Source organism: Phascolarctos cinereus, unplaced genomic scaffold (assembly GCF_003287225.1).
Source record: "Phascolarctos cinereus isolate Bilbo 61053 unplaced genomic scaffold, phaCin_HiC Scaffold_2;HRSCAF=192, whole genome shotgun sequence".
Taxonomy (NCBI): domain Eukaryota; kingdom Metazoa; phylum Chordata; class Mammalia; order Diprotodontia; family Phascolarctidae; genus Phascolarctos; species Phascolarctos cinereus.
Window position 1 is genome coordinate 213,113,117 of NW_027555625.1, and position 12,751 is coordinate 213,125,867.

The 12,751-nt window shown below is 37.7% G+C and overlaps 1 protein-coding gene across 3 annotated transcripts in view; it reads right to left on the reverse strand.

Moving 5' to 3' along the window:
* LTBP1 (latent transforming growth factor beta binding protein 1) overlaps window positions 1–12,751 on the reverse strand; it is a 467,907-nt gene that overhangs the window by 308,128 nt on the left and 147,028 nt on the right. For 2 of the 3 annotated variants that reach the window (XM_020972347.2, XM_020972348.2), the window contains exon 1: window positions 4,249–4,412. In XM_020972347.2, the coding sequence (XP_020828006.2) occupies window positions 4,249–4,390 (142 nt within the window). In that variant the 5' untranslated portion in view covers window positions 4,391–4,412. Of the gene's footprint in view, window positions 1–4,248; window positions 4,417–12,751 lie in introns of those variants that run through there. The other variant, XM_020972349.2, reaches the window with a different exon arrangement.

Consider the following 12,751-nt stretch of genomic DNA (forward strand, 5'->3'; position numbering starts at 1 on the left):
GACATACATTCAATTGGATCTGTAATCTCATCAATTTGAGAGTTCTTTCCAATAAAGAAGCTAACAACCCATCCATATGTGCTTATTCTGTGTGACTCTTGGCCATATCCTCCTATAAGTATGCCACAAAAGGTCCATCTGAGGGCCTATTTGTTTTCTCCTGACATCGTAGAGCATTCAAGTTGTCCTTTCCTATCATCTCTATGACCAGTTCATCTTCTCTTCCTATCACATACCTCCTTGATGATATTTTTTTTATTCCCGTTCTTCTTCAACATTCTAAGTTCATTGGCTACAAGTTATATAACCTGTTCATACCCACTATGGTCCTCTCCACTGCCTTCCATGTAACATTTAATTTTAATTCTTCAGGCTATTTTATTTCATATATCATTGGCATAACGTAACACCAATAGGATTGTACTATTAAAAGGATTGGTATTTGTTTCCTTGGGAAGCTTGGGGCTACTGAAAGAGACTTGTAATTTCCCTAAAGCAATCCAGCTTGTTCTCATCCTCCTGTTCAATTCTTGGCCATCTGTTGTATGTTCTATGTTGTATGTATGTTGTCCGTCTGTATGTGTGTCCCAAAGATAACCTCCACAGGTTTTCTACTCAAATGCACATCATGATCTGGGTAAAAGATATTTTTCATCCACCTAGTCTTTCCTGAATGAATGATCAAGCCAAATTTTCTCAAAGACTTACAGATCTCTTTCAAGAAGTTTTGTAATTTTCCAGAGCTTGATATAATCAGCACAATGTCAGCCACAAACAAGAACAACTGGATGACCTAATCATCAACTGAGACCCTCTTCAAATTGGATATTTTTCACCCTGAGGCAACCACCTTTGGCAACAATACATCTCAGTCTTTTATGCTTCACCTAATGTTTTGTTTTTGTTTTATCATAGGGTAATTGGAAAGGGTTATTCCTGCTATGTCTTTCAAGAAATCTTAAATAATTTTGATATATGAATAAGAGATATCTTGTTGGAAATGTAGCCTTCAGGTGGCATTTAGCTCTACTGAATCAAAAGCTTTTCATAATCAGCCAACAAAAAGAAAATGTCAACTTATATTCTCTAAACACCTTTCAATCAATCTGCTCTGCAAAATGGGCAAGATATGGTCCATTGTTGAATATTACTTATAAAAGTCTGTTTGTTCCCTACTAATACCTTACGTGATCATGCCCAAGATTTGCATGTAGATAAGTCACATAAATATTTTGTATGGTGGGTACAGTAGGTATATAGGCTGACAGTTAATGTTTCCTTAGTTGCTATAGAAAACTCAGACTATACACATATAATATGCATTTATATGTTATAACATGCATGTGTATGTGTGTGTGTAGTCTGAGATTTTTCCCACAACTTTTTTGTCTTCCTCTTCTTCAAATAACTCATCAGTCACTCATCATCACAACTGTGTATCCTCCAGCACAGAGCTCTCTCTCTCTATGTGTGTGTGTCTATGTATGTATGCATGTATGTATATATACACACACACATATGTATATATGTACACACACACACACTCGTTCCAATCCAGATGCTTTTTCTATTTCTATTCTTTTTGGCTCTATTTCTAAATAATAAAAATAGCTAACAATTTTACAATGCTTTAATGTATGCAGAGTGCTTTTCACATGTTATTTCATTTGATCTTTACAAAAACCCTGTAAAATGGGTGCTATTTTTTATCTAGTTCTATAGATGAGGAAACTAAAGCCCAAAGAAAGGTTAAGTGACTTGCCCAGCTTCATACAATGAGTAACTTCTGAAATAGAAGTTGAAATTAGGTCTTCCTGACTCCTAGTCTAGCATTCTATCTATTATGCCACCTAGCTGCCTCTATAAGCCCATCTGAGACAATGATGTTAGGTCAAAGTGTGGTAGGTCAACAGTCTCTGGTGGTGAAAATAGCTTGCTGTAGCAATCTTTACAAGTCTTTTCCACTTTTCTTCTCTTTGTAGTTTTCCTTCCATTTTTATCCTTAAATGCCCATAGAAATGACTTTGCTGACTCAAATCTCTTGTCAAGCTTTCTTTAAACTGGTTTCTCTCTCCCATCTCTCTCCACCTGACCAATAAATTTCATTTGTTGAGCCAAGGCAAAAGATCATAGAAAACACTTGGGCCAATAAAATCCAAATTTTTTATTAGCGAATTGTTCCTATAATTGTAAACTGCAGTGCTCTTCAAACTAGACTCTTCGGCAATAATGTACTGTCATGGTGAAGGCCTCCAAATCCTTTGCCAATTTCTTTATACTTAACACATCATGGAAGATTAGGTGACATATATACATTGGACATTAAAGGTTATCCATAATTATTTCTAGTTCTTCATATTGAGGCTTCCTAAAACATTTTTATCATTCCAACTTTGAGAAATACTCATAGTCAACTGACAAAGTTGACAGAATATGGGAATTTCTAGAAATCATAATTGTTTGCAACCTACTGTAATGCACTGGTGTGACTCAACAATCTTGTCTTCATCAGGGCAATTGTTACCTGTCATTGAATTATTATTCCACATCATAATTCAACAGATTTCCTAGAAGAAGTTACTTTATATAAAGCCTGTAAGAATTAAAACTCTTTAAGTTTTATTTTTCAGGCTACATAGAGAAAGAGATTTTACTTGCTTAACAAATACACAAAGATAGATAAAGGCTGATAAACACTAACTAGGTAATACTTTATGACTATTTCCCTTCAGGCAGGGACTTTAAAAACTAGGTGACTATTTATCTTAAGATTTCAAAGTAATCTTGCCTGAAGAAAGATGACAGACTTACATTAAGAGTCTAGCTACTTCTTTCTATTTCTATGGCTTCGAGTCTCTAATTTTCTTTTCCTTCCCATACATTTGAATCTCACCACACTCTCCTGGTAGCCCATGAAGAATAATTTTCATCCATTCCATCAAGAATAATTTTCTCAAAAGATAGAACACAGACACTCAAACTAAATGTTCATTGCTATAGTTTTAAACTGGGCAGTTAGGTGGCAAAGTGGATATCGTGCCAGCCCTGAAGACAGGAAGACCCAAGTTCAAATCTGACTTCAGACACTTACTAGCAGTGTGACCCTGGGCAAGTCACTTAACCCTGTTTGCCTCAGTTTCCTCAGCTGTAAAATGAGCTGAAGGAGGAAATGGCAAACCACTCCAATATATTTGCCAAGAAAACCCCAAATGGGGTCATGGAGAATCAGACATTACTGAAATGACAGAACCACAAAAATTGTTTTAAATTTCCAGACACCAAGGGAAGAAAAGTTTTACGCCCATCAAAAAATACTCCTTCTTTCCCCCCCAAAAAAATACTAGAAACCAAAGTGATTTCAGAGATTCCAAGTGCCAAATAGTAGTAAGAAGAAAATCTCTGCAAATCATACTTTTCTCAGTGACGAAAGACAGTTTCTTTCAAACTCACAGTTCACATTCTCTTTCATTACTTATGGTCCATGCAATCAGTCAAACTGGGGCAGATCAGGAAGTTATTGGAACTAGAACGCAGGCCTCAGGCTCTCCTGGTTGAATGGTCTACCATTTCTCTGAAGGAACATTTTCTGCACTGCCTGCCAGCAGACACTTGGTAATACCAAAACCACAAATCATCACATTCTCCACCCTCTGAGCCAGAACTTGTCCTGGAGCTTCCCACATTGTAGGATATTCACCGTGTTGGGCACTGAGACAATACTTCTTTACAAATATGGAGTAAAACTGCACACCATTTCCTCAATCTACCAAAAATGTGCTTATAATTAACATATTAAAGGCAGGGAAATTTTTCAATGGAAGCAAACCTTGCCAGAGTTATGCAGGGAATTTTTAGACCTTACCCAGGAATGTGTTTTGGCTATCTTCTTGAAGAAGCTATTTTGTCAATCTAAACTAGTCCCAGAGATGAGCAGACCCAACACTCGAACTGTTCTACACTGAGAAACATTTCTCAGAAACCAAGACATCACACAGAAATAGCCATATATCATTAAAGGTGAGTCAGGTTGGGTTATTATTTTCTGCCTTCCAAAGAAACTGACTTGCCTTAGAATAGGAAACCATGTTAAATTTCTGAAGCTTTTTTAATATAGGAATTCACTCCAGATCTTTTTTTCTTACTTCTTTTTCATTTACTCTGGCCCGACACATCAGAGCCATAACACACCATCAAACCCTTCCACAACTTGACTCTCTCATTTTGGAATATAGTTGACAGTGTACTCACACTGAAAAGGTGACATAACGTGATCCTGCCCCATTCGTAGAGGTAATGAGCCTTCAGTGGATTGCTCTCCTGAAATCATTTTCTGAGCTGGAAAATACTTGGGCTTGATCACATACTCCTGCCTCTGACCATGATGAATCATCAAATTCTGTGAGGAAAGAGGTGTCACTCTGTTGGAAACCAAAAAGAAAAAAAAGTGAGGACAAGGAAGTAAATAACGGACAAATGTGTTAACTAGGAAGAAAAGAACAAGAAATGAGTTAAACTTGGAGAAGAGCATAAATTCCATTCCAGGATCATTTTTTCCTTGCGTGTCCTAGCCTAAGATTCATGACATTTAAGAAACTAACAGCTTACCCTAAAAACCTCAGATACAAAAATGAATCTGCCAGCCTCTACAAAAAGGAATATAGGATAGAATACAATATTTTTGGTGGTTTATACAGAAGTTTCAAGGCATCGTTACAAAAAGTCTTCATCTGAAACAAGAAATGTTATTTAAGAAAATAATAGTGAGAATTAAATCAAATAAGATACACACACATGCATACACACAGTCAGATGTGATGCTCTGACAGAAATGGTGGGAGAGATGGGGAGGTAACAGATGAAAGATCCGTGTCCATAGCATGTGGTTGAGGCTGATTTCATCGTGACCACACTCCCATTAGTATTCTGATGTTTTAAAGTAGACAGAATGGAAATTGATCTACTTGAAGCCCCAGCTAATGTCTGAGATATGTAGGGCCAGCCACCTGACTCCAGATACAACAAAGAAATTCCATTCGAGAAGCTAAGTGCCCTCTCCCACTCACACCCATAGGGTCTTGATGTCATGCAAAAATGAATCCACACTTGGGGGGTTGGTCATCAAGTGTCTCTACAACCAATAAAGTCACATAGCACTGGAAGAAGGCCATATCTATCAAGTTCTTGGAGGTCCCTTAATCCATAGGAGTTTGAACCCACAGCAAGTCATGTTTGCAGAGCTACATGTCTAGAGGAAGGAAAAAGATGGAAGATCATGGGACTTCAAAACCATCACTGTCCCTTTACTCATTTCATGTCACCTCCTGGTATCTGAGTCACTTAACAGAACCCTAGAATACCAAAGAGCTGAAGTAGAAAAGAAACGAAAGGAAAAAAAAAAACAAAGGTTCATTGAAATACTTTTTTGCATGAAGGCGGGAAGAAGGAGGTGAAGTAATCAAAGAGGAAAACTTGAAGCAGAGATTGGAACTGAGGTAAAAGATGCCTTAAAATGTCAGGAAACTGAGGTTAGAGGGGATGAAGTAGGACAAGTCCAAAGAATAGCATCTGTGAAGGCAAGACTGACTTCCTTGGAGGCTTTCCCTCAGAAGCATTCTCTTCAGCAGACAGGATGTGTGGGCCATGACCCCACCTTTCTTTCCTCTTCTGATGCAATGCAGCTGTGAGCTCCAGGGAAGCTCCGGCACAAGACAGGGCTGAAATGGATGATTTCTAAGGACCCTTCTGGCTGTGAGAGGATGCTTCTTTGAAGAAAAATTTTATTAGTATTTTCTTTGGGGTGATTTTTTAAGTACTTGAACACAAATGGCATATTATCTACATACTTATAAGTAACCTTGTTCCATTAAAACCTTTTAAGATTAATTATCTCTTATAGAAATAAGCTAGAAGCCCCCAAAAACAACAGTAAAAATGGCTGGCCCTTAAAATAAACAAAATCTTGATCATCATCTCTCTAGCTTTTCAAAAACATTACTGGGACTTCTACACATAACTGCTTCATTTTTCACCATCCTTATTTAGTCCTGTATTCTCCTAGACAGTTTTCCTTCTTCTGATTTTCTACCAATCTACTCTAGTATACATTTATGAGAAAGGATTATTAGATTTTTTTCTCCTATCCTCAGTCCATGAGAGAAGCAACTGAATATAACTAAAAGTACAAGCAAACTGCTTCTGAAAACTGGACAAATCTGTGAACTAAATGTACTCTCTACTTTCCCCAAAATAAGTACTTCTCAAGTGTAGGTTGTTCTGCAGAATTTCACTGCTGATCATGTTAGCCTGTACTTATACGTGCCATTTCTCCACTGTCTCACATAAACAATTTCCCTCCACTTATCCCATCAGAAACACGTGAAGATGACATTTCATACCCTCTGAACCATGATCTTTTGAACTTCTTAATGTGAGTGCCTTCCCTGGGATTACCTCCACTTTATCCTGTATATATTTTGTTTGTACATAGTTGCTTATGTGTTCTCTCCCTCTACTAGACTGTGGGTTCTTTGAGGACAGACTACTTTTGCCTTTCTTTATATATCCAGTGTTTAGTACAATGCCTGGCGCATAGTAGGTGCTTAACAAATGTTTGCTGACTTATCTTGGCAAATAGTTAATTTATTCATTAAATCCAGATAATGGGACATGCACTTGCCTTTGTGGTATAACTCAAAGGAGTAGCGCTAATGGCAGAAAGTTCAAGCCAAGCAGGAGATGGAAGACTACCCTGACAAGCTAGTAAGAAAGACTGACTTGAGATGATTGGGCATGAGCATTACAAACAGTATATAATCTCTCATCAAAAGTAGCCAGTAGCAAAAAGATTAAATAAATCCATTTCAGCTCATTTTTGGTTGTTGTTGTTATTGTTTCTTTTAGTATTGACACTAAGACTTCTCAGTATATGTTATTTGGTGGGGAAAAGGTATTTGTGCACAAGCAGTAAGTAAGGTAATGTAGTAAGTATCATTAGATGTCCATATTGTTCATTAAATCCAATTCTCTTTAGTTAGGCAAAATGGCCTAGGCAGATGCCTAAGAAGAGCAGTCATACCCAATTCAGGACAAAGCCAATAATGTTCCAAAGATTAGGTAAATTTCTGAGTAGGGGAAAGAACAATCCCCATCTTGGATCAAGGAGCTGGCATCTATATTGGGACTATTTAAACTATTTTAAAAAACAAAAACAAGATAGGCCAGTTTGGTGCCATGGTAGCTGTGGAGGACTTCCTGATTCAAGAGATACCATGAACCAGAAGACCAGAAGTGCTAGAGCAAAGGGGAGATTTCGTCAATGCCATTCCATTAAACCATGGCCTTCAGGTACAGGGTGATGTTCTGGAAAGATAGATGATATACAAGCACATGATTTGATAGAGACAGCTGAGTTGGAAGACAATTTTTCAGCTCTATTCAGGGTCAAGAAGGAAAACTAGCGACAGGAAGAGATAGAGAATGCAAGCACTTGAAATAAAAATGCTCAAGGTTTTGAGAACCTTTGAATTTTAACTTCCTAACAGATGCCAATGCCCCAAATCCTTTGCCCTGAACTGGATATGACTACTCTTCCTATAGTGTGTAGTTCAGGGTCAAGTTGTACTCACTGAAGCAACTGGTTGATTGATTGATTGATAGCCTTTAGGCAATAATAAAAATAGCTCATACACACACACACACACACACACACACACACACACACATATATATATATATATATATATATATATATAATCACTTTAAGTTTTGCGATTGTTTTATATATACATGAATGTGTATGTATATGTATATGTGTATAAATGTACATATAACATTTCATTTGACTTGATTCTCTTACACACCTGGGAGATAGGTGCTGTCAATACCCTTACTCTATAAATAAGGAAACTGAGGCTTAGAGAAAAGTAGTGGTTTAAGTGACAAGTTAAATGTAAGACGGGAAGCTATCTGTGCAAAAGTAGCAGCTGAAGTCTTAAGAAGCAATGAAATCTTCAAGGAAGTGAGTAGAGGGAAAAAATTATAATGCCACTAATAGAAGCTTATATTCAGACCAAGAAAAAAGAGAAAAGTGAATAAGGAAAGAATAGTCATACAGGTACGAGAACCAGGATGTGTAGCATCAGAGAAGACAAAATAAGCCTTCATTTCAAGCAGGAGGCAATGGATAATTGTATAAAATGTCACAGAGAGGCCAAGGAGAATAAACACGGATGAAAGGTCATTGGATTTGGCAATGAGGAGGTCAGGGTTGGTACCCAGCAGAGTAGTAGCAGTGAAGAATCTCCTGAAAAAGAACAGTGAGGAAAGAGGCAATGGTTACAGACAGCTTCATTCAAGAGCTTTGACAGAGAAGCAGCAGGATCCAATCAAGATTTCAGATAGTGGAAAGTCGTGGATCTTTATAGTCAGTGGGAATGCAAAAGTACAAAATTCCTTTCCTTAAAATAAAAAAGATGAGTCACAAATTGTTCATGTTCCTACCTTCTCAAGTGGGAGTTTTTAGCCAAAGAAAGGTCTAAAATTTTCCATATTGCTACTAAATTCAGTATTTGATCTGTGAATAGAGTGGGAGATTTTGGCAAAAACACAGGTCCCTTTCTTGCTGAAAAAAGAGGGCTCCTAGATCTCACAGACAGGAGCCCTCAGTAGACTACAGAAAATTTGTCACATATTTAGCATGCCAATGTTTATAAATAAGAGAAATGGGGGAAAGGGACAAAAAGATACAGGAGAAAGGGGGACAGTGAAGTTCAAATCACCTAAGTTTTCTAAGTATATTTCCAATGATATCTACTTCTTACGGTTGTTGAGAAGAGCAGATGGGAATGAGACATGAATCTTTCAGGAGTAGGCTATTATAGGGTAGAAAATAATCAACTGATGAAAACTAAGAGTATCATAGAATCTCAGAGCTACAAGATTATTTGATCCAATCCATACTTGAGTAAGATTTTCCTAAAGGGCATTCCAAAACAACCTGTCATTTCTGTTTGAGTACTTGTAGTCAGAGAAAATTTCACCACTTACTAAGGCAGCCCATTTCACTTTGGGAACTCTCTAGTTATAAGAAAATTTTTGAGTCAAAACTATCTCTTCAACTTGCATTTATTATAACTAGTCTTGCCCTCTAGGTTCAGGCGGAAAGAGTCTAATCTCTTTTCCATGTAATAGCCATATAAATACTTAATGGCATTTATCATACCTCTCCTACGCCTTCTTTTCTCTCAGCTAAACATCCCTTCTTCCTTCCAGTGATTCTCCCAATAGCATGATAATATCACCATCCTGGGTACCTTCTTCTGGGAGTATTCCAATTTAACAATCTCCTTCCTAAAATTTGGTACCCAGAACTGAACACAATATTCAAGATGTAGACTGACTAGGACAAAATACAGTATAGATGACCTTCCTTGATCTGGATTCTATGCTTCTTTTAATAAGCTTAATATTGGGGCGGCTAGGTTGCACAGTGGATAGAACATGGCCCTGGAATCAGGACCTGAGTTCAAATCCAGCCTCAGACCAAACACTTGACACTTACTAGCTGTGTGACCCTGGGCAAGTCACTTAACTCCATTGTCTAGCCAAAAATAAATAAATAAAGATTAATATTGACAAGTTTTGGACAATCACACTGCTGACACATATTGAGCTTGCATTCCACTAAACTCCCCAACTTTTTTCACCAAAATTATTTTCTTACCACAGTTCCTGTCACTTGTACTTACATAATGGATTTTCTTTAATCCAAGTATACAGCTTTACCTTTATCCTTATCTGATTTCAACTTACTAGTATCTAGACTATTATTTTAAGCTAAAAGGATCTTTTTCATATACTAAATCTAACCCAGAGTGTTAGCTATTCTTTCTAGTTTAGGGTCAGTTGCAAATTAGATAAGCATGCCTTCATTTAAGTCATCAGTAAAAAGGTTAAGAACAGCCAAAGACAGATGAGCTAGAAACTATTCATGTTCCTGGGGCATTCTAACAGAGACCTCCTCCCTCGATGCTGACATCAATCAGTTTATGACTTTGAATATGGTCTGCACATACTTTATCTAGCCCTCTACTCTCCATAAATTCACAAGGGGAACACAAGAGACTTAGTCAAATATTTTGCTGAAGTCCAAGTATAGTAAGTTTATAGCATCCCCTATTACAATATGACAACCTATCAAAGAAGGAAATAATATTAATATGGTACAACCTGCTCTTGATGAAACTATGCTGGTTTTTATTGATCAATGCTTCCTTTTAAAAATTATTTTTTAAAACATTCCATTAATAACTTATTCTAGAATGTTACTAGAAAGTGAATTCAAGCTCATTGACATGAAGTCTACAAATAGTACCACCTTTTTTTAATCAAGATATCTGTCCCCTATATCCTATAGTATCACTCCCATTCTCTACAATCTTTCAAAAATTATGTCTTCTAATTATTTCATTATAGTTTATTCCATTCTGGACTCACTAAGAGCAACTTGATTCTTTCTTACTATTTCCTTACTTATCTTGAATCTCTACTGCTAATAATTTTTTTTATTAATCCTTCCCATTCTGAAGATCATTCTCCTTAATAAAGAAAAAAGAAGCAAAATAACAGTATATTTGTGCCTTCTCACCATCCTCCATTATCAGTGTGGTATACGTTAAGGGAGAACTAGCACCTCTGGGGTGAGGGCTTGCTGAGCCCTTTTCAGAGTTGCTGGTCCACCTTTGGTGTCCACCTATCAGTCAACTCTCACCTGCAGTTCCAAAAAGCTGTAGCATGCACAGTTGCCACACCCCAGTAAAACTGTCTCTGCAGACAAGCTAAACCAGGTTGAGAATAACCAACAGGTTTCAAACCTTTTGTTGAGTTAGGGGACATCTACCCCAAGCATGTGAAGACTTTCCCCAAGGCAGAATGGGAGAATGAGAATAATTTGTTCCAATGACCAAGAAAGCAGCTGAAGCAGGTGCTGTGGAGTGCTTAGAGCTTGGTCAAACATCAAAGATGCCAACGTCATCCAGTGCAACCCAGACATCATCAGTCATCCTGACTTTTGTTGTGCCACTGGAATTGGCTGCTTCTGGAAGACAGAGTGAGGCTGATGACTTTATGCAGCTCTGCCTCACTTAAATCCAATTCATGCACAAGTCAAGTCAACACCCTGGGATGTCATTGGTCCTCTTTGAAAACAAAGGATGAACAACAATTATCACTGTCCTATACACAGTCCTAACCCTTCTTTGATTTTTCTTTAGCCCATAATACATCTTTTTTCTTTAAGCTCTTCATTATGCTTAGTATTCACTGTTCATTCTGAGCTCTAGTATCCAATGGCACAACTTCTAAAAGTCACTTACTTTACTTAATGAATTCCTTGTGCATCTATTCATTTATTCATTAACTCAACATTTATCAAGTACCCACCCCTGAAAGACCTATGTCAATCTCCAAGGATACAATGATTAAAGACCAGCCCCTGCACTCAACAAACATGTTACACTTACAAGGAAGGTAAGATGGTGTGGGTGGGGACTTTACAGTTGAATGTAAGGAGTTACGGCAGTAAAGGGAGAGCTAGACAAAGTTTTCAATCAAGTTTGATGACAGCATTAGTGACTGGAATGAAAAGAGGACAGGAAGACCACATGGAGGTTGTACCTCAGTTGAACCTTAAAGTTGGATAAGTAGTCTGAAAAGGCAGAGATGATGAAGCAGTGCAGTGATGTGGAAGGATTTCTGGATTTGAAGTCAGAAAACGTGGACTCAGGACCTGGCTCTGACACTCCCCTATGTGGTTGTACTAGATGACCCCTTAAAGTCCTTTCTTCCAACCCTAGATTTGTGATCTTGTGAATGCTTTCACATATGAGGACATGACTTGTACAGAGAAGTGCCCAGAAAGGGGGGATGGCATGTGAGGTTTTGAGAACAGTAAATAGCACTATTTGTCATGAAGGAAGAGAGCAGAAGTTACCCTTTTCACGTTGAGTCTGTCTGCGGCTGTCTTTGTACAAAGAGTCAGCAACTACTACTAGTTATTTTTTTTCTTTTTAGAATTAGTGTGGGATGACTCTCTCCTACAGGAGCACAAGACATTTAAAGGGCTCTAGCTCTGCCTTTGATAGAGGAGAGCTTTAAATCTATTACCTAAGTCCAAATATTCAGTGGTTCTTCCTTTCCTTTTCTGCGTAAGCTTCCAACATGATGACATAGGTTGGGATTCCCTTCTTCTTTATATTGATTTTTCTTTCCATTTTCACTTTAAATCTCTTCTTTCATTTTTTAAAAATACCATATTCTCCCTGAACTTAAAGAGGAGAGAGGTATTCCTTCCTCTCTATCACTTTCTCACCAGGGGGGAGATCCATCTGTACTCTGTACAAAAAGAATGAAGTACAGCTGCCCATGCAGTTTGTTGTTACATTTATAGCCAGTGACCTCATTCATAAGGGCATCCATCTCAAATTTAATATGAAAAGGGCTAAGCTCAGTCACAGCATAGGTGGATAATAGAGTCTGAAAGCTACAGTAGAAAGAGCAAGTTCTCTGTTGTCAGAGGACCTGGATTCAAATACCATCTCTAGGGCTTACTACCTGTTTGACCTTGTGAAGTGACATTACCGTCAAAGGCCTCAATTTCCTTATCTGTAAAATGAGAGAGTGAACCAAGTGACCTCCAAGGTCTTTTTTAATTGTTGGTCTCTGAACCTAAAATAAGTTGAGACTGTCGGGGCTT